Genomic DNA, 21,881 nt, shown 5'->3' on the forward strand with positions numbered 1-21,881 from the left:
ATTAATTTACTACGTTAGGTCAATCTGACTTTGGCACCATCTTCTGGCGAAATTTGGAACGGGAATGGAGGTTTACTGGTTCGTCCAACAAATTCCCCTTTACCGATTTAACAATAGTTAATTTTGAATAACTAACTTTTAAGTAACGCCGACTCAGGCCCCCTTCTTCAGGTCCTCCATGTCAAGCTTTGAAATTTGGATTTTCATCTTAGTCGTCTGGGCCAAATCCAATACACACTCACGCACTATCTTTTACCCTCCTATCAACCAAGTAACTCGACACCATCTTGGACAGATGGGTGATGAGGTCAAGCCAGATTTGGAGCAGGAGTGGGCAGCCCATATTCTTCTCCCTGTCATGATTGGTTACTGGCTTGGAGTGGCATGTGGCACATACCTGCAGGTGCCATGAATGGCTGACGTGGCTGTTGAGCTGGCTGTGGTGGCAGTAAAGGTTGTCTTGGTGGTGGTGTCGGTCCCCGGGACTGTGCTGGTGGGCGTGTTGGGGGCTGTGCAGGCAATGTCACTGGATGCAGGGTGGACGATGTCACAGTGTCACAGCGTGGCGGATGGTGTCACTAGATGTATGGCGGATTGTGTCACTGGATGCATGGCGGATGGTGTCCTAGCTGGCTGCATTTGAGGACGCGCTGGTGGCTTTGATTCATTTCTGACCATGGTTCCCCAACGGTGTCGTCATCTTCTAATTCGGCTTCACTACCGCTTCGGCTATTCTATACTCCATTTCTTTTCTACACTGAACACCTCTAATTCAGCTTCTGCTTTGGCAGCTTGTAATTCTGATTCAGCCTGTTGAAGTTTCAGTGCCATTTCCCTTTCAGAAAAGGCTGCCTTGGTTCTTGCTGCCTTGGCTTTAGCTTTAACAGTTGCTAGCACTGTGCTCTTACGAGAGTTGCGTGTTGATCCATAAAGAGATGTTGAACGGACAGAGCCTGATGCCGATATCGTTGCTCTCATCTCCCATTTCCCGGTGTCCAGTTCGGTCTTACCAGGAGAATGTGGCATTTCAGTTGGATAATCCATGGCTTATAAAGCAGGGGACACCTCTGGGCAGATGACGTGATGGCTTGGTGTGCCTGGGTTAGTGGCGTTGTCTTGATGGGCAAAGCTGATTTTATATTATCAGCTGGCGTTCTGTCTTCTTGACAGGTGAGGGTCTGCTGTTTTACTATACTGGCCTCACTAAACATGTAGGTATTCCGCTATCCAGCATGTGTAAACAGCTAGGTGAGGAGAATGATCCTCTGATTTTTCCTGTCCTTTATTTCACACCGATGTGCAAAACAGAAAGCTGTAAAACTAAACAGAAATACAATTATGTTTTAGCTTATATTGTCTTTCAAACAATTTCCCAAATAATATTTTACACAAACAAAACTGAATAGATTGACTACACTAGCACTACCAGTGTGTACATTTCCTTGTCCCAATATTGCATCGTGTCATCTAACTAAGCTCTCGTTCAAAACGGGAAGAGAGCCGGAAATACACTCGCTATCATGTCATCACTAAAATGGCCAATAGATGTCACAAATAGCTCAAGGGAAAACACAAGGGTTAACCAAAACGAACAAATGGTCGTTAGGACCAAAACAGTAAGAGAAGATGATTCTTGCCAGCTTTTTTTTTTTTTTATAGCAGCAACTATGTTTATTCCATTGTCTGTAACAACAGCATGGATTTTTCCAGCAATGCCCCAGTCATTGGTTATTTTTAGGAGAATTTCAGCAATATTGTCTGCATTGTACTGAATAATCACATGCGTTGTTGTAATATTGCATGACTGCATCTGCCAGTTCTCATCAATGAAGTGTTGTGTCACAGTCAGTTTATTCTAGAGGTCTACATGTCACTCGTCAAAACTACACTGTTTATATTGTCTATTGATCTTTTCAACTTCTCCTGCTCATGCTCATACAGTTTTGAAATGACAGATGTCTGCTTGGAATTTGATAGCGTGGAACCACCTTCTTCATTAAGAACCGGAACCCTTCATCTTCCACCACTGATATGGATTGCAAGTCTTTTGCAATCATCTTGCCTATGGTCCGGTAAGATCCTGAGCAAAAGGGGAGTGATCTGAAGATAGGCAAAATAGGAAAAAATATAAATTAGTTCTCATATCCACAAAACAAGATGTCTCCTGGTAAAAAAGCAACATCGAATTACAATAACATTGTCTAATGTAAATATTGTGATGATTTATCAGACACATCTGGCTGATGCAGTTAGCCAGCTAACATAGCCACACCATTATCAGACCTGTAATTAGAAATTGCGGAAATGACTACATTTAATACTTTCACCATAATACCGTAATTTCCGAACTATAAGCCGCTACTTTTTGCTCAAGTTTGGAAACCTGCGGCTTGCTGTGCGGTGCGGCGTATCTATGGACTTTTTGTGATTTTTGTGATGACTAATATACTTATACACTCATAAAAAGGCTGTGGACCGCTGTTGTGCGGCACCGCTTTGCTGGGTGGAGGGATATGTGACACGGTCACTGGGGAGAAGAGTGGTGTGTTGATCAATATGTCCATCCGCCAGGCAAATAGTGCCATATAATTCACACAAAGAAGAGACAGATCGAGATCAAGACGGACATTACTGAAGTAAGAAAGCTTTATACACAAACCCTCATTATGGGGGACACAAGAAATGCACATGATGGCAGTTTTAAGTTAAAGGCAGTCGATTTGGCTCTTAACGAAGGAACTTGAGCTGCTCATGCCATGAAAAAACCAACAGTCTAGTTCAGGGGTCTCAAACTCAATTTACCTGGGGGCCGCTGGAGGTAGAGTCTGGGTGAGGCTGGGCCGCATCAAATCGTAATCCACAAAAGTAATCCATAAAAAAGGTCCTGATCCAATCTTCTCAATTTGAACAAATTAACAGTCAGAACATGCAGAACATGAAGAACAGGAACAGTTCTTCAGAACATAGGCTTCATTTCTACTTCCTCCTACCCCTTGCTGCCAGAGACTTGGCAACGCTTCCTCTCACACAGCTGAGCCACATTTGGCTTGAGGGAGGAGGCAACTGAGACCCTCAGTATGGCTTTAAGATGCTCATCTTTAATTCTGGACCTGTACTTTGACTTATTGAAGTTCATTGTGGAGAAGAGCTTTTCACACAGATAGGTGCTGCCAAAAAGGCACATGGTCCGCTTGAACATCCTGGAAAGCTCAGGGAAGCTTGTCCAAGCTCCACTGTTCTTCCACTCACTTCCCTGAACTTGGCTTTGAGTTCAGTATTGCACTGCAGGTCAATTAGCTCCATCTGCAGAACAGGGGGGGCATCCTCAACATAAAAGGAGAAGGGGTCAGCAAAAATGTCAAAAGTGGCTCTGTGTGTCTTGAAGTCTGCAAACCTGTGATCAAATTCTTCTTGTAGCTTCCCAATGGTATCAGCATACTTCTCACCACTGAATGCTGTGCCTGAATCCATTTCCAGCTTTTGCTATCATTTCACTCACAACATAGCTAGCTTTCACAGCCGCTTCGTTCTCTTTGCTTGTTTTTTTTTTGAAAAAAAAAACTTGTTGCCTCAGTAGAGATTATTTAAGTTTGGCGACCCGATCCTCTCGCTCATCTCCCAGGTATTTTGCATACTCCTCAGCATGTTTAGTTGAGTAATGACGTCTGATGTTAAACTCTTTGTTAACAGCAACTTTACCCATGCATATTAGACAGGTTGCGACGTTCCTGTGCTCAACAAAAAAATATCCCGCCTCCCACTTCTCCTGAAATTGCCTGTGCTCATCCGCAACTTTTCTCTTCACGGCAGGTTTTGAAACAGACATGACGGGGGCTGACAAACAATGTACAGCACTAGGTGACAGTGACAAGATATTTCCCTCCACTCGCTCATTCAAACGTGTCAAAGTGCTAATTCGCCAATTAGCCAATTGCTAATTCGCCCAGTTGTCACGAGCCTGAGCTACGGGAGCCCATACGTGTCAAAAAAAGCAAAACGGCCAGATGCATGTGCGAAAAGAAATTCGCGGGCCGCACTAACACACAGCTTAGATGTCACGCAGGGGGCCGCAAAATATTGTCCCGAGGGCCGCAATTGGCACGCGGGCCATGAGTTTGAGACCATGGTCTAGTTACTAGACCAGGGGTGGGCAAACCTTTTGACTTGCGGGCCGAATTGGGTTCTAGATTTTGACCGGGGGTCCGAACCAGGAGCAGATGGATGTAGTGTTTGTGTGAAGTAATATAAACGACCTGTAAAGGTCATTGCATAAAAGGTTTTGGCCTTTAGTAGGTAGTAAAGCATGGATATTCAAAAAAAGTTTTTGGAAAACAAATGCATTTGTTAACAGCATTAAAAAAAAAACATCCCTAAAAAACTGCTATCAGCGATTCTCATAAAATACGACACTGTTATTATGAATAACAGTCTCCATCACTTCAGTGCCTGCAGGTCAGATTAATGAAAGATGTTTATCTTATGAGATCACATCAAACGGTAAACATTCTGACCAAATATATCATCTTGAAGAATCGGTGAAAGCGTACATCCAAATAAAGTAATCAAAACCGCAACACGGTGAGGGGTATCTGAAAATCAGAGCAGAGTTTTAACTCACAAACACCTGGTAACAGAGGTGAGGAAACGGGAAACACTTCCTTAAAGTAAGCCTTAAGAACTTTACAGGTTAAGATTAGTCACAAACAGGTGGTGCATCAATGTCCTTGAGCATCCTGCATTGTTTGAAAATGAGAATGGTCGCTAGTTTCAATCCCTGCTATTTGTACAGATCATATTCAAAATGCACTCGGCACTCAGTGTCCACCTTGCTTTTCCTTGGGCGACTCATTTTAATGGAAGGATTCCAGGGGAAGGTTTGTGGGTGGCTTTAGCGCAAAACTGTCGCGCAAATTACAAGAATGCTGTCGTCACAGCCCACGCTCTAAATTCGGCACTGATACAAATAGAGCGCGAGTTTGCCGTTTCCGTACTACTGAGTACGTACACGCACTTGTGAGTGTGCACCGAGCTTTCTAACACGGCTTCCGGTAGTAAATGCGCAGGCGAGTGGTTCCCCATCTACTGGGGAAATGCAGTCATTGCAGGCAAAATGACCCCAAAAAAAAGTTTAATAATACAATTTATTTAGGGTTGGCGGGCCGGATTAAACGGTCCCGTGGGCCGGATGTGGCCCGCGGGCCGTAGTTTGCCCATACCTGTACTAGACTGTGGTTGGAAAGTTCCATGATAGCAATGTCATACCCTATTTAAAGCTTTACCAAAAGTAAAAAGGTAGTCAATCCTCAATATAGGCCCTGTGTGCGTTAGACTATTATATTATTCCAATACCTTACATCAGGGGTCTCAAACTCAATTTACCTGGGGGCTGCTGGAGGCAGAGTCTGGGTGAGGCTGAGCCGCATCAGGATTTACGCAAGAAAAGTGCTGATAAAATATTCCAATGTTCTCAAATATCTTTATTTTTAACACAAAATAATGAATTAAATAAATAAATTAAAAAATGAATACAAAAGAAATAAATCAGTAATAAGTAAATAAAATAATAATAATGATCATACAGCAGATACAGATGACTGAAGAAACCACATATTGACTGACTGACTGACTGACTGACTGACTGACTGACTGACTGACTGACTGACTGACTGACTGACTGACTGACTGACTGACTGACTGACTGACTGCAGAAAACTAATTATTTTTATTCAGTTTCAAATGTCTGTATTAACAATTCTTTAACCTTTAACTTTCTGAACATGAATGGAACATTGAACATGAACTGTTCTGAACATGGCTTCTCTTGCTTAGTTCTTGCTGCTAGAGACCTGGCAGCATTTCTTCTTACACAGCCGAGCCACATTTGGCTTGAGGGAGGAAGCAGTGGAGACCCTCAGTAGGGCTTGAAGATGCTCATCAGTAAGTCTGGACCTGTACTTGGACTTATTGAAGTTCAAGGTGGAGAAGAGCTTCTCACACAAGTATGTGCTCCCAAAATGGTAAATGGTCCGCTTGAACATTCAGGAAATTTCAGGGAAGATGGGGGTCAACCCTCTCAAAAATGCCCCAAGCTTTTCTGGTTCTCCACTCACTTCCCTGAACTTGGCTTTGAGTGCAGAGTTGCACTGCAGGTCAATGAACTCCATTTGAAGCACAGGAGGGGTATCTTGCACATTAAAGAAGAAGGGGTCTGCAAAAATTTGAAATGTGGCTCTGTGCGTCTTGAAGTCTTCAAATCTGTGGTCAAATTCCTCCTGTAGCTTTAAAATGGCCTCAACATACGTATTTCTCACCACTGAATGGTGTGCCTGCATCCATGAGTGCCTTGCATGCTGGGAAATGGCAAAGGTTTGTCTGAGAGAGCTGAGCTTTCCATAACACAAGTTATGTGCGGAATGCTCTCACGTTGTCATAGGCAGCACTGACAAGTTGCCCCTGGCCTTGTAGCTTCTTGTTCAGTACATTAAGCTCATGTGTGATATCAACAAGAAAAGCTAAGCCCATCAGGCATTTGGGATCACTTAGCACAGGAACAGCCACCCCTGTCCTTCTCTATGAAGTATTTTACTTTTGCTCTCAACTCAAAAAAATCTCTTCAATACGTTTCCCCTGCTGAGCGAACGTACCGAAGTGAAGTAGAGCACATTCCCATATTCTGACTCCATTTCCTCTAAAACAGCACGGAACCTTCTGTGTTTTAAGCCTCTGGATCTGATTTGGTTGATGCATTTCACAGTGACAGACATCAATTGTCAAACTTCAGGCATCTGCTGTAAAGGGCCTGCTGATAGATAATGCAGTGCAGAGCTACATATGGCCGCCTCCAAATCCTCCTCTTCCAGTTGTTGTTTTTTTTTTAACAAGTGCTACCAGTCCATTCTTCCTCCCTGTCATTAATCGGTTGTTATTCCAACAAATGGCAAACCGGCATTCTCAATGGCATCACACAGCTGGTGAAATATTTCCTTAGCGGTGGTCTGGCCATGCATTGAAATTACTGTGAGCAACTCCTCCATCACTTCAAAATTGTCATCAACACCACAGACATTTATTGCCAGCTGGGCAGTGTCTGTGATGTCTGTGGTCTCATCAAGAGTCACATATATATAAACATTCTGGGGGTCCGAACCAGGAGCAGATGGATGTAGTGTTTGTGTGAAGTAATATAAACGACCTGTAAAGGTCATTGCATAAAAGGTTTTGGCCTTTAGTAGGTAGTAAAGCATGGATATTCAAAAAAAGTTTTTGGAAAACAAATGCATTTGTTAACAGCATTAAAAAAAAAACATCCCTAAAAAACTGCTATCAGCGATTCTCATAAAATACGACACTGTTATTATGAATAACAGTCTCCATCACTTCAGTGCCTGCAGGTCAGATTAATGAAAGATGTTTATCTTATGAGATCACATCAAACGGTAAACATTCTGACCAAATATATCATCTTGAAGAATCGGTGAAAGCGTACATCCAAATAAAGTAATCAAAACCGCAACACGGTGAGGGGTATCTGAAAATCAGAGCAGAGTTTTAACTCACAAACACCTGGTAACAGAGGTGAGGAAACGGGAAACACTTCCTTAAAGTAAGCCTTAAGAACTTTACAGGTTAAGATTAGTCACAAACAGGTGGTGCATCAATGTCCTTGAGCATCCTGCATTGTTTGAAAATGAGAATGGTCGCTAGTTTCAATCCCTGCTATTTGTACAGATCATATTCAAAATGCACTCGGCACTCAGTGTCCACCTTGCTTTTCCTTGGGCGACTCATTTTAATGGAAGGATTCCAGGGGAAGGTTTGTGGGTGGCTTTAGCGCAAAACTGTCGCGCAAATTACAAGAATGCTGTCGTCACAGCCCACGCTCTAAATTCGGCACTGATACAAATAGAGCGCGAGTTTGCCGTTTCCGTACTACTGAGTACGTACACGCACTTGTGAGTGTGCACCGAGCTTTCTAACACGGCTTCCGGTAGTAAATGCGCAGGCGAGTGGTTCCCCATCTACTGGGGAAATGCAGTCATTGCAGGCAAAATGACCCCAAAAAAAAGTTTAATAATACAATTTATTTAGGGTTGGCGGGCCGGATTAAACGGTCCCGTGGGCCGGATGTGGCCCGCGGGCCGTAGTTTGCCCATACCTGTACTAGACTGTGGTTGGAAAGTTCCATGATAGCAATGTCATACCCTATTTAAAGCTTTACCAAAAGTAAAAAGGTAGTCAATCCTCAATATAGGCCCTGTGTGCGTTAGACTATTATATTATTCCAATACCTTACATCAGTGATGTCTGTGGTCTCATCAAGAGTCACATATATATAAACATTCTGCTTTCTCACACAGTTGATCATATATGTCACTTGACAGGTCAGAAATGTACTCTGCCACAGTGTTGTCAGAAAGGCTGATGTTGTTAAACTGACCTTTCTTTTCTGGATAAACAATATGTGCAGCCTGCAGTATGCACTTTGACAAATCCGCACTTATCGACCGTAAGTGACCGACCCTCTGTTTCAAGGGTTAAACTCCCCTTCGACCCCTCTGCTGTAACGCAGCCCTTATTGGAAGACGAGAGTTTCCTGGTCGGGGCGGGGAAAGGTTCGTCCGAGTCTAAACGCCTCTAAGATATCAATTCGGATAGAATTAATTCATTCTTTTTATGACGCCCATTCCTTTAAAGTCACTCTGAAACCGGTGCAGAGTAAGCACTTGAGGCCCAGAATCAAGATGACCACACCCTTTTTACCAGCGCCTCCTTCCCCTTTTTTGATTTGAAGCATTTGTTATCGCTCGGATAAATGTATCTGTCTTTGGTAAGACCGAAGGGATTCGTTGATTTAGTTGAGCGCACTCGCCGCAGCTGAGCTCAAGATAACTACTTCGAACCAGATCTGACAATTCCTGATGTTAAGGATTAAAGCTGTCTTCAGTTTAAAAAGAATTGAACGGATTGAAAGAATGATTATGATAGGGAAATAAAGAAAATTTAAAGTTCTAATTACTGCATACAAAACCATGCTCACCATAGTTAATACGAAATAATCGATAACCGAATTAAGGATTAAGAAGAAATTTAATGAATAAGCAAAAGAAAAAGAATTACAAGTCGAAATTACAACAATGAATTCCACTCACCCGTCTCAGAACAAAAGGTCTAAAATTCAATTTGGTTGAACAAGTCGAGTGATCGGCTCTCCTTTGTTCCAAAATCCGAATTCTGTTTAAAAATTAGGAATGATCTGGCCATGCTTAGCCAACGCCGTAACATTGGCGTCTTCCCCTTTCTGCCCGAAGCGGCTGTCTCCTCTGCCTTCCTTGAAGCTTAAAATTTAACAAAGTCCAATTCGAAGCTTAAAATTTGACAAAGTCCAATTCGAAGACTCTGGAAATTCATCTTAGTAGATTTTGGTCCAATCTCAAAAAGAATGAAAAATCCATCTTTGTCTAAACGCTGTTCTTTACTCCGGGCACTGTCACGGCCATCGCCCTGACTAGGAAGAACTGCCTCGCTCTGTGTCAGGACAACATATTTATAGGCTTCTGGCATTACCTCATCGGAATTACCTCACCGACACGTGAGGTGGCCTTTCTGGAAGTTTCTGGAAGTTTTGAGAATGTTCCTTAGCTGATCCCTGTCAAGGTCAGCTGGAAACCACTGGTTGTCTTGGCAACCGTGCTCAAAGCAGCAACCACTGCACATGACTGTATTCTGCCACCGGATGCAGCTGTTTCCTGTTTTGCTCATTCTTTCACTATTAGCCCTTGATGTCTCCTCTCAACTTGATACATTCAGGTACGGATGGAACACCAATGTTAAATACAGGTTGGACAAAACATTGCAACATTAATAACATATATCTTGTCTAGTAAAGAGCAATCTTAACATAATCATCCTTAACCATAATAATGGGTTCTTCTACCTTTAACATATATATTGATATTGCTCAAGCTGTTACATCTTAAAATTATGGCATAGAAAACTCATATTCCAAAATTGTGCGTTGCTACGTGTTTGAACAGGTCGTGTTCTCCCAATTGCTAACAATTTAATTTATTAGATTTGTTAGTTTCCATCAGGTCACCCCTATGTCAAGCTTTAACACCATCTCCTGGTGAAATTTTGGAACTACTACATGTTTTGGGATAGCCAATGTGCCTAGGCCAAATTCGATACCCAATTTTACACCATCTTGTACCACCATGCCACTTGACAACTTTTTGACAAATTTACCTTCTGTGAATGGCTTTCCTGCTTTAGGAATCATCTCACTAATGACTTAGCTTGCTTCGATTGCTGCATTATTCTCTTTGGTTGCTTTCTTAAAGAAATCTCGTTGCCTCAGTAGACGTGTTTTAAGACTGGCAACCTGGTTGGCTCTCTCATCTTCCTGGTATTTTTTGTACTCCTCAGCATGTCCAGTCCGTATAATGAGGTTTCAAATTTTATTCCTTGTGAACCGCAACTTTTTCAGTGCAAATAAGACATGTCGGGTGCTCAACCAATATTGTACTCCCCACTTTTCCTGAAATTGTCTGAGCTCATCACAGACCTTACTCTTGACTGCAGGTTTTGAGAGAGACATCTTTGGGGCTTGTAATATTCTCTTAGAATATGTCCATACTGCCAGTCCAGTAACTTTAGCCTATCGTATTGGGTATCTACCAAATGTCTTGTCCTGATTGGCATTAGGATTACGCAGCACGTTGTGACGTAGCCGGATGTTGGAAGCATACGCCTTCCTGAATGCAGCATGTTTTCCTGCTCCCGCAATCTTCATTAAAAGATTAGTTTTGCATGTCGTCGTCCTTATACATTTTGTACCTAGCGTGAGTACAAAACACTACAGGGCTCTGTGATATGTGATTCCACTTGGAGTAGGTATCAGGTTTAACTTTAACTTTCAGTTGCGCGGGGCTGTGGCGCGTGCGCACTTTCGCTCTCTGATTGCCCCCCGAGCGGCTTCACGGCTTCTCCTCCATGTAGCTGACTGGAGGAATACATGAATAAGTGAGCGAGGCACTGGACAGCCCGGCCGATGTTCTGCCCTCCAGAGCCATATACTTCCCAATGATTGGTTCATTCAGCTCCGCACACAAGTGTCATTCATATCAATCTTGCGGGCCGCACTAACGTTAAGCTTTCATATTAAAACAGGGCCGCAAATGATCGTCCCGCGGGCCGCAGTTGGCCCGCGGTCCACGAGTCTAAGACAGGTGGTCTAGTCTATTTGAAAATAAATTCATAAATAAATAGCAATACATTTAGAGCAGGGTCTAAGAGATCTCTTGTGGATGCTAAACATTACCATACTGAATCAAATGGACTAAATTAAGCAGGACACGGTTGAACATTTATAACACAATGACAATGGGGAGGGGCGGCACAGTGGTTGGTTACCATGTCCACCTCACAGCGCAGAGGTTGTTGTTGTTTGATTCCCGGTCCAGCCTTCCTGTATGGAGCTAGCATGTTCTCCCCATGCCTGCGTGGATTTCCTCCGGGAACTCCGGTTTTCTCCCACATTTCAAAAACATGGGTGGTAGGCCTAAATTGCATGTATGTATGTATTAGTGTGAGTGTGAATCGTTGTTTGTGTGTCTGACAAATGGCTGGCAACCAATGGAGGATATGCACGGGACGTCACAGACCGGCCGACGGTTTGTTTGGGTGGCAAAAAGCAGCGGACGCTAATAGGGCCAAGAGCATTTTTTAGCATTGTATCGGTGGCACATCGTGGCAAGTTGTTACGTAGGCAACTTAAACAATGGTGAAGAGTTGTTGTGTCATAAGGTGTGCCTATCGTTTCCAAAAAAGCGACACCAAGAAGTTATATCGGTTCCCTGCGGACCAGACCAGAAAGGTTAGCTGGGTGGCGGCGCTTCGTAGGGCGGAACATGGCCGCAACAGCTTCAACTTTTTGGAAGCCAACTATTTATTCGTACATCTGCTCAGATCACTTTGTGGGAGGTACGTAATCTTGTTTTATTGACGTCAACATTCATCTGTGAGGTATTGCTATTCACTTTTTCTTGCTGCTACTCGGCCATGACCTAAGGAATGCATAATTACACAGTTTCATTACAGTATGTTTGTCCAATTGCTAGTTTCTAATAATTAGATTGTTCACATATCTACAATTATAAGTCAGATTCATCCATTGTCACTGGCGGATACACCCAAAGATCAGTTCGGCCCCACCTGAAACACCAAACTGGATCCACCAGTTTCCATTTTTACATCAAGCTTGTCTGAAAAACAATATTTACTGTTTCAGGTGCAAAGAGTGATGACCCTCTTCATCCTGCCTACATGCCAACTTTGTTCTTGTTCACATTTTCTGAGAAGAAGAAGAGGAAGGAGGCATCACTGCACTGCTACAAACGCGCCGAGAGGCTCGATGTAAGGAGGACACCGGCGCAGGATGCAAGTGAAAGCATCACATCAGAACGTGGTAAATATACCATTCTATATGAATCTTGAACATAACTGTTTTGATGTATTTTCATTTTTTGCGCTACAGATAAAGAGAACTAATTTTTCATAATTGATCTTCCTTCTATTATTTGAATGGACATCAACATCAAGTAAACATGTTAGTACATACTACATAGTAATTTAATATGTCAACTATTAACATTTTTATGTCTTCCCAGATGTTGAACCGGATGGCGAGCCAGGCGTGTCAACACAGACGGATGTGGAAGTGAGGCACATCAATGAAAAAGAAGCAGAGATTGATGCTCTCCGAGCTGAGGTGGAGGCATTGAAGAATAAGACGTGTCTGCTAGATCAGCACACATTTGAGAATGATGATAAGGCAGTCATATTCTACACTGGTCTCCCCAACTATGCGACACTCATGCACTTGTTCAGCTTCCTCCTTCCTTATGTACAGCGCTCCGTTCGGAATGTTCTTTCTCCCTTCCAGCAATGGTCATTTTTCTCATGAAGCTTCGACTGAACCTGTTCATGCTGGACCTTGGATACCGTTTCAACATCTCCCAGTCACCTGTCTCAAGGATATTTTGCAAATGGCTAGATGTTGCGTATGATAGGCTGGCTTGGCTCATCAAGTGGCCAGACCGGGATGGGCTTAGGAATAAAATGCCAGAAGTCTTTAAAACCACTTTTCCCAAGTGTGTGGCTGTCATGGATTGTTTTGAAATCTCAATAGAACGAAGTGCCGACTTCAATGCTCGTGCTTCCTCTCATCTACAAACAAAAGAACACTGTGAAATACCTTGTTGCAATAACACCGCAGGGCAGCATCAGTTTCATTAGTTTAGGCTATGGAGGGCGTGCTTCAGACAAGCACATCACAGAGGAAAGTGGCCCCCTGGATCTTCTTTTACCGGGTGACCAGGTCCTAGCAGATAGAGGATTCACAGTGCAAACCTCTGCTGGCATCAGATATGGAGAGGGAGTTATGCCAGAGTTCACTCGGGGTAAGAAGCAGCTGCAGGGAAGGGCTGTGGAGCAAAGTAGGAAGGTGTTGCATGTGAGGATTCATGTGGAGAGGGTCATTGGCCTGCTTCGGCAGAAATCTGTGATTCCGGAGGGCACAATACCACTGGCATTGATCGGAAGTGCGCAGGATAAGGTGGATATGATCGTCAGTGTCTGTTGCTCTTTGTAACATGTGTCCATCTGTCGTCCCACAGTGGGGCGAGTAAATGGCCAGTGAAAGAGGCGTGTGTGTACTTGTAAATGTATTTGCATGGTTTGTCCGTGATAAAAGAACCAGTAAAATAATCTAGAAGTGAAGCCAAAATGAACCTAGCACAACTACGTATTTGCATACATTTGATTGCAATCAAAAACAGCATTTCAGAGACACTGGAACACACATGCTTGACATACATGACCAACATGACACACGTGACCTGCATCATGATCGTTCTCATCACTTCGTGAACACATGAGCGAGCATCTGAGGCAGAGCGACCTTCACCATGAAGGTCCTTACCTTTGACAGATGCTGCTCTACAAAAGCTCGGTCCTGTGCCACTCTCACCACCAAGAGAAACTTTTCAGTATACACGACAAAGTCGCAGTAGAGGCGGTTGCACACATACATCTGAGGCTGCACCTGATAGTGATACTCATGAGTCACCTTCAGGTGAGGCCGCCCATCTGAACCTACTGCCAGACAGCATGCTGGGTTGTTCAGGAACTCATCCAGGGATGAGTCTCTGGCTTTGTAAGAGCACTTCACCTCCACCACCCCGTCCCCACAACAATCACAGCGGCACCTCAGTAGACACTACAAGGCTGGTCTTACCCAACACCACATGCCTGGGGCTCTTCTCCACTGTGGCTTTGTATTCAGAAAGCGCTGTCGCCTCTTTCTGTCGCCCCCAGCTTATAGCTGGTGTGCAAAGTGGGGATGGCTCAGTAGTGCATGTTGAATGCACCACTGACTTCGAGGGTGCATCCACATTTGTCGCCACCACAGCTTTGAAATTGGATGCCGTCACTCTACCCGCCCTTACTTCGTGCCACAGTCTGGAGGCACCCTGCTTCCTTGTGGGGCAAGCAGCATTCTCAGAAGCTTCTGCTGAGCATGACATCCTTTCCAGCACTTGCTCTGCCCTTCTCTCCAGTTCCTCTCTCGGCTCACCCACCAAGGCAGTATCATACAGCCGAGAGAGCAGCAGAGGCAGAACAGGTGCTGGTGGTGGCTGGTATCCAGGAGGAATCCTGAGAGCTGCAGCATCAGGACAGGCATCTCCCAGTCCCCTCAGGAATGCGTCTTGCTCCAGTTCGCTGGGATGGTTGGCTGGCTTCAGCCGCTTGGAGTCGCTTCCTGTGAAAAAGGAAACGGAAGGAAATCAATGATGTGAATTGCAGTAATTGTTATTATGTCCTGAAATCATCAGAAGCAGCTCTCACCTGAATTTAATCTGATGTCCCTGATTGGTTTTGCCAGGGAACCTTTCCTTCTAGGTTCAGCCCATGTGCATGGCATGGAGGTGCATGCTACGCCTTCTCGCTCCTCCTTGCATGCCATAAGATAGAGGAGCAGTGCAGCGATGTGAGAACATGCTTTTCCGAGGCCCGCCATGCATGTGCAATGGTCTGTGTGGATACAGCCATCTTCATCCCCCAGAACCCATGGTTCCAGAGGTGGTGCACTCTGCTTCTGGCCATGGTGTACCTATAAACAGAATGTTTGTAAATATAATTGGACTGAATGTAGTCGCATTTGGCACAAGCAATGATAGTTACACATGATAACTATTATTAATCTGATGCCTGTTTTAATTCATGAAATTGTCACATAAACTTTTGAGAATACTTGAAAATCTTGTCCCCTCCGCGAGTCGTCACCTTATCGTGGTGGAGGGGTTTGCGTGCCGCTATGATCCTAGGAGCCATGTTGTCGGGGGCTTCATGCCCCTGGTAGGGTCACCCATGGCAAACGGCTCTTAGGTGAGGGGTCAGACAAAGCACGGCTCACCCAAGCCCCTTATGATGAAAAACATAAATGGACTTTGTTTTCCCTCGCCCGGACGCGGGTCACCGGGGCCTCCCTCTGGAGCCAGGCCTGGAGGCGGGGCTCGAAGGCGAGCGTCTGGTGGCCGGGCCTTCGCCCATGGGGCCCGGCCGGGCATAGCCCGAAATGGAAACATGGGTCCCCCTTCCCATGGGCTCACTACCTGTGGGAGGGGCCGAAGGGGTCGGGTGCAATGTGAGCTGGGCGGCAGCCAAAGGCAGGGACCTTGGCGGTCTGATCCCCGGCTGCAGAAGCTGGCTCTTGGGACATGGAATGTCACCTCTCTGGCTGGAAAGGAGCCCGAGCTGGTGTGCGAGGCAGAAAGATTCCGACTAGATATAGTCGGACTAGCCTCCACACACAGTTTGGGTTCCGGTACAAGCCCTCTCGAGAGGGGCTGGACTCTCTTCCACTCTGGAGTTGCCCACGGTGAGAGGCGTCGAGCAGGTGTGGGTATACTTATTGCCCCCCGGCTGGGCGCCTGCACATTGGGGTTCACCCCGGTGAACGAGAGGGTAGCCTCCCTCCGCCTTCGGGTGGGGGGACGGGTCCTGACTGTTGTTTGTGTCTATGCACCAAACAGCAGCTCAGAGTACCCACCCTTCTTGGGGTCCCTGGAGGAAGTGCTGGAGAGCGCTCCTTCTGGGGACTCTATCGTTCTACTGGGTGACTTCAATGCTCACGTGGGCAATGACAGTGAGACCTGGAAGGGCGTGATTGGGAGGAACGGCCCCCCTGATCTGAACCCGAGCGGTGTTCTATTGTTGGACTTCTGTGCTCGACACGGATTTTCAATAATGAACACCATGTTCAAACATAAGGGTGTCCATGTGTGCACTTGGCACCAGGACACCCTAGGTCGCAGTTCGATGATCGACTTTGTAGTCGTGTCATCGGATTTGCGGCCGCATGTTTTGGACACTCGGGTGAAGAGAGGGGCGGAGCTGTCAACTGATCACCACCTGGTGGTGGGTTGGCTCCGATGGTGGGGGAAGATGCCGGTCCGACCTGGCAGACCCAAACGCTCTGTGAGGGTCTGCTGGGAACGTCTGGCAGAATCTCCTGTCAGGAAGAGCTTCAACTCCCACCTCCGGCAGAGCTTTTCCCACGTCCCGGGGGAGTCTGAGTGGACCATGTTCCGCGCCTCCATTGTTGAGGCGGCCGACCGGAGCTGTGGCCGTAAGGTCGTTGGTGCCTGTCGTGGCGGCAATCCCCGAACCCGCTGGTGGACACCGGCGGTAAGGGATGCCGTCAAGCTGAAGAAGGAGTCCTATCGGGCCGTTTTGGCCTGCGGGACTCCGGAGGCAGCTGACAGGTCCGGCCACCAGGACAGGACACCGGATGGCCAAGCGGAACGCGGCTTCGGCGGTTGCTGAGGCAAAAACCCGGGCGTGGGAGGAGTTCGGTGAGGCCATGGAGAATGACTTTCGGACGGCTTCGAGGAAATTCTGGTCCACCATCCGGCGTCTCAGGAGGGGGAAGCAGTGCAACGTCAACACTGTTTACAGTGGGGATGGCGTGCTGCTGACCTCGACTCGGGACGTCGTGAGTCGGTGGGGAGAATACTTCGAAGACCTCCTCAATTCCACCTACATGCCTTCCATTGAGGAAGCAGGGCCTGGAGACTCTGAGGCGGATTCTCCAATCTCTGGGGTCGAAGTCACTGAGGTAGTTAAAAAACTTCTCGGTGGCAAGGCCCCGGGGGTGGATGAGATCCGCCCGGAGTTCTTAAAGGCTCTGGATGTTGTGGGGCTGTCATGGCTGACACGCCTCTACAATGTTGCGTGGACATCGGGGACAGTGCCTCTGGATTGGCAGACTGGGGTGGTGGTTCCCCTCTTTAAGAAGGGGGACCGGAGGGTGTGTTCCAATTACAGGGGAATCACACTCCTCAGCCTCCCTGGTAAGGTCTATTCAGGGGTGCTGGAGAGGAGGGTCCGTCGGGAGGTCGAACCTCGGATTCAGGAGGAGCAGTGTGGCTTTCGTCCTGGCCGTGGAACAGTGGACCAGCTCTACACCCTCGGCAGGATCCTCGAGGGTGCATGGGAGTTCGCCCAACCAGTCCACATGTGTTTTGTGGACTTGGAGAAGGCGTTCGACCGTGTCCCTCGGGAGGTTCTGTGGAGGGTGCTTCGGGAGTACGGGGTGCCGAGCCAACTGATAAGGGCGGTTCGGTCCCTGTATCACCGATGCCAGAGTCTGGTCCGCATTTCCGGCAGTAAGTCGGATTCGTTCCCAGTGAGGGTTGGACTCCGCCATGGCTGCCCTTTGTCACCGATTCTGTTCATAATTTTTACGGACAGAATTTCTAGGCGCAGCCGAGGCGTTGAGGGGGTCCGGTTTGGGGACCTCAGCATCGCGTCTCTGCTTTTTGCAGACGACGTGGTGCTGTTGGCTTCTTGAGGCCGTGATCTCCAGCTCTCGCTGGAACGGTTCGCAGCCGAGTGTGAAGCGGTCGGGATGAGGGTCAGCACCTCCAAATCCGAGTCCATGGTCCTCGATCGGAAAAGGGTGGAATGCCCTCTCCGGATCGGGGATGAGATCCTGCCCCAAGTGGAGGAGTTCAAGTATCTTGGAGTCTTGTTCACGAGTGAGGGGAGGATGGAGCGTGAGATCGACAGGCGGATCGGTGCAGCGTCGGCAGTAATGCGGACCCTGTACCGGTCCGTTGTGGTGAAGAGAGAGCTGAGCCAAAAGGCAAAGCTCTCAATTTACCGGTCGATTTACGCTCCTACCCTCACCTATGGTCACGAGCTATGGGTCGTGACCGAAAGAACGAGATCTCGGATACAAGCGGGCGAAATGAGTTTTCTCCGCAGGATGTCCGGGCTCTCCCTTAGAGATAGGGTGAGAAGCTCGGTCATCCGGGAGAGACTCGGAGTAGAGTCACTACTCCTCCACGTTGAGAGGAGCCAGATGAGGTGGCTCGGGCATCTTATCAGGATGCCTCCTGGACGCCTCCCTGGGGAGGTGTTCCGGGCATGTCCCACCGGTAGGAGACCCCGGGGACGACCCAGGACGCGCTGGAGAGACTATGTCTCTCAGCTGGCCTGGGAACGCCTTGGGATCCCCCGGGATGAGCTGGATGAAGTGGCTGGGGAGAGGGAAGTCTGGGAGTCCCTCCTAAAGCTGCTGCCCCCGCGACCCGACCCCGGATAAGCGGAAGAAGATGGATGGATGGATGGATGGATGAAAATCTTGTCATTAAAACCATTTAAGATATTGGCTTTCTAAAGGCAGGCACGTAGATTAGGTACGTACTCATACTTGACAGCACAAGTCACGAGATCAAAGTCTTCCGAAGGGTCACATCCATAGATCCACATGTTGCAGGTTGTTACAGAAACTGACAAACCTCAGAATAAGCTTACCTTCCCACGGATGACTCTTTTTTTCTGTCTTCTTGACTGTACTGCCACGGCTGGCATCTTCTCCGTTTCGCTCCACTGGCTGTGACTCGACGGAATGGACATAACCAGCAGTCAGGTAGCGATACCCTTGCAAACTTTTGTAGGCTGGAGGCTCGGTTTTCGAACGATTACTAATAATGGATAAAAAAAAATCCGTTCCAAGACCCCTGCCCCCCCCCCCCAATGCTTGTCCAATCGCGCAACTGCAGCGCACCGCCGAACACGCAACCGTAGGCCGTCGCCGAACGCGCAACTGCACCGCGCTGGTCGCATTATTGTGACAGAGCTGTGGCTGAAATTCAGAAAATATTTTGAAAGTCCTGACGTCATGATGGCGCCGCGGATGGCCGCCACGGTGAGTCGCTCTCTGTTTCTTTGTCTTATTTTGTGTGTTTTCTGTGTCCTCTGCTGTCCATCCCGGATCACTTTTACTACAGAAGCACTGTTAAACATCGGTCAGTCTTCTTCTGGCATTTTCTCTCCTGTTCTCTCTGATTCAGACTGTTTGTCGGAGATTTTAGCCGGAGCGGCGGTGCTATACAAGCTAGCACGACGGCGGTGACGCGGAAAACGAGCCGGAGCCCTCGTTAAGCTGAGGCAGAGAGGGTTCCGTTCTGCCCTACCGTCAATTCATCTGGCGAATGTCCGCTCCCTGGCGAACAAGAAAGACGAACTGCTGCTCCTCACTCCAAGGAACACGGACTTCAGCAGATCCGCTGCGCTGTGTTTTGTTGAAACGTGGCTTAGCGAACGAACCCCCCACCACGCCGTGGAGTTAGCTGGGTTTCGGCTCTAACGTGTTTGATCGCAGCGCGGAGCTTTCCGGAAAATCAAAGGGAGGTGGTCTCTGTTTCTACATTAATGAACGTTGGTGTACTGATGTCACGGTGTTGAAAGAGTTTTGCAGCCCTCTCCGAGAAGCACTTTTCATATAAACTGCCGGCCGTTCTATTCACCACTGGAGTTCTCCTCGATCGTCATGGCGGCTGTTTACATTCCACCACACGCACGTGCGAGTGAAGCCACGCAGATGCTGGCTAACCGGGTGACAGACATGGAGAAACTTCTACCAAATTCACTAATCATTGTTCTGGGTGATCTTAACAGGGCGAACCTCGCACACGAACTCCCCAGATACAGACAGCACATAACGTGTCCCACCAGAGGGGCACAGACACTGCTACACCGTAATTAAGGATGCATACCACTCTGTGGATCGTGCAGCTTTAGGACTCTCGGACCACTGTCTAGTTCATCTGATCCCGGCCTACAGACAGAAACTAAAAACTTCTAAGCCTGTGGTGAGGACTGTGAGGAAGTGGACAGTGGAGTCAAGGCAGGACCTCCAAGCCTGCTTTGACTGCACCGATTGGAGAGTTTTTGAAGCTGCAACTTCAGACCTGCATGAACTCACTGACACTGTCACATCATACATCAGTTTTTGTGAGGATCTGTGTGTGCAGACTAAGACCTTCTGCACGTACAACAACGACAAACCTTGGTTTACACCGAACCTCAGGAGGCTGCGCAAAGTCAAGGAGGAGGCCTACAGGAGTGGTGACCGGGACCTGTTCAAGCAGACCAGAAACACACTGAACCGAGAGGTCAGGAAAGCCAGGAGGTGTTACGGGGAGAGCCTGGAGAGACACCTCTCTGCCAATCCTGATCCTTCAACAGTGTGGAAAGGTCTGTAGAGCATCATGGGCTTCAAGAAATGAACCCCCTGTCCTGTGGAGAGCCCAAGGCTTGCTAACCAGCTAAACAGGTTCTACTGCAGGTTTGATCGGTCCTCCCACACAACGGGACCTCCTGCAGCACAATCTACATACTCACCTCCCCCCACAACTGCTCTGTCCACACCTCCATCACCGTGGTCACCAACTCTCTCTCTTGCAGAGGCTGCGCCCGCACTCCAGATCCGCGAGGAGGAAGTGCGCCAGATTTTCCGGAGACAAAAGATCAGGAAGGCACCAGGCCCAGACGGCGTGTCACCTTCCTGCTTAAAAGTCTGCGCTGAGCAGCTGGCGCCCACCTTTGCACGGATCTTCAATTCTTCCCTGGAGCTGTGTGAGGTGCCCTCGTGCTTCAAGAGCTACACTATCGTTCCAGTGGCCAAGAAGCCCGCCATCACAGGTTTGAATGACTATAGACCTGTCGCACTGACATCTGTGGTCATGAAATATTTCGAGAGGTTAGTGCTGAACCACCTGAAGGATGTCACGGGCCCCCTGCTTGACCCCTCCAGTTTGCCTACCGGGCAAACAGGTCGGTGGATGATGCGGTCAACATGGGACTGCACTTACATCCTGCAACACCTGGACACCCCAGGAACGTACGCCAGGATACTGTTTGTGGACTTCAGTTCAACACCATCGCTCCTGACATCCTCCAACAGAAGCTCATCCAGCTCGCGGTGCCTGCCTCCACCTGTCAGTGGATCACCAGCTTCCTGACCAACAGGAGACAGCGTGTGAGGCTGGGGAGCATCACATTTGACACCTGGTCTACCAATACTGGAGCCCCTCAGGGGTACGTCCTCTCCCCACTGCTCTTCTCTCTCTACACCAACGATTTCTCCGCAGGTGACTCTCCTGTAAAGCTCTTGAAGTATGCAGACGACACCACTCTCATCGGACTGATCCAGAACGGTGATGAGATTGCGTACAGACAGGAGGTGGAGCGGCTGGTCCACTGGTGCAGCCAAAACCACCTGGAGCTGAACCCGCTCAAGACCGTGGAGATGACAGTGGACTTCAGGCGAGGCCCTTCACCACTTTCACCCCTCACTATCCGCAGTAATACTATTCTCTTCACAGACACCTTCAAGTTCCTGGGAACCACAATCTCTCGGGACCTGAAATGGACCGGCCACATAGACTCTGTCCGGAAGAAGGCCCAGCAGAGGCTGCACTTCCTGAGACAGCTCAAGAAGTTCAACCTGCCGCGGGAGCTGCTGAAGA

The 21,881-nt window shown here is 47.6% G+C and overlaps 1 protein-coding gene and 1 long non-coding RNA gene across 2 annotated transcripts; one reads left to right on the plus strand and one right to left on the minus strand.

Moving 5' to 3' along the window:
• Positions 1–2,771: 2,771 nt before the first annotated feature.
• LOC137840264 (uncharacterized) lies at positions 2,772–4,116 on the minus strand. The gene is made up of 2 exons (XR_011086798.1): positions 3,395–4,116; positions 2,772–3,303 (listed from the first exon to the last, which is right to left on the minus strand). It is a non-coding gene; the product is annotated as an uncharacterized lncRNA (long non-coding RNA).
• Positions 4,117–11,634: 7,518 nt separating this feature from the next.
• Positions 11,635–13,688, plus strand: LOC137840225 (uncharacterized). Its single transcript, XM_068650453.1, has 4 exons — positions 11,635–11,672; positions 11,830–11,953; positions 13,190–13,627; positions 13,677–13,688. Exons 1-4 carry the CDS (start codon positions 11,635–11,637, stop codon positions 13,686–13,688), a joined length of 612 nt encoding a protein of 203 aa, XP_068506554.1.
• Positions 13,689–21,881: the final 8,193 nt, after the last annotated feature.

Source organism: Syngnathus scovelli, chromosome 4, assembly GCF_024217435.2.
Source record: "Syngnathus scovelli strain Florida chromosome 4, RoL_Ssco_1.2, whole genome shotgun sequence".
Classification (NCBI taxonomy): Eukaryota; Metazoa; Chordata; class Actinopteri; order Syngnathiformes; family Syngnathidae; genus Syngnathus; species Syngnathus scovelli.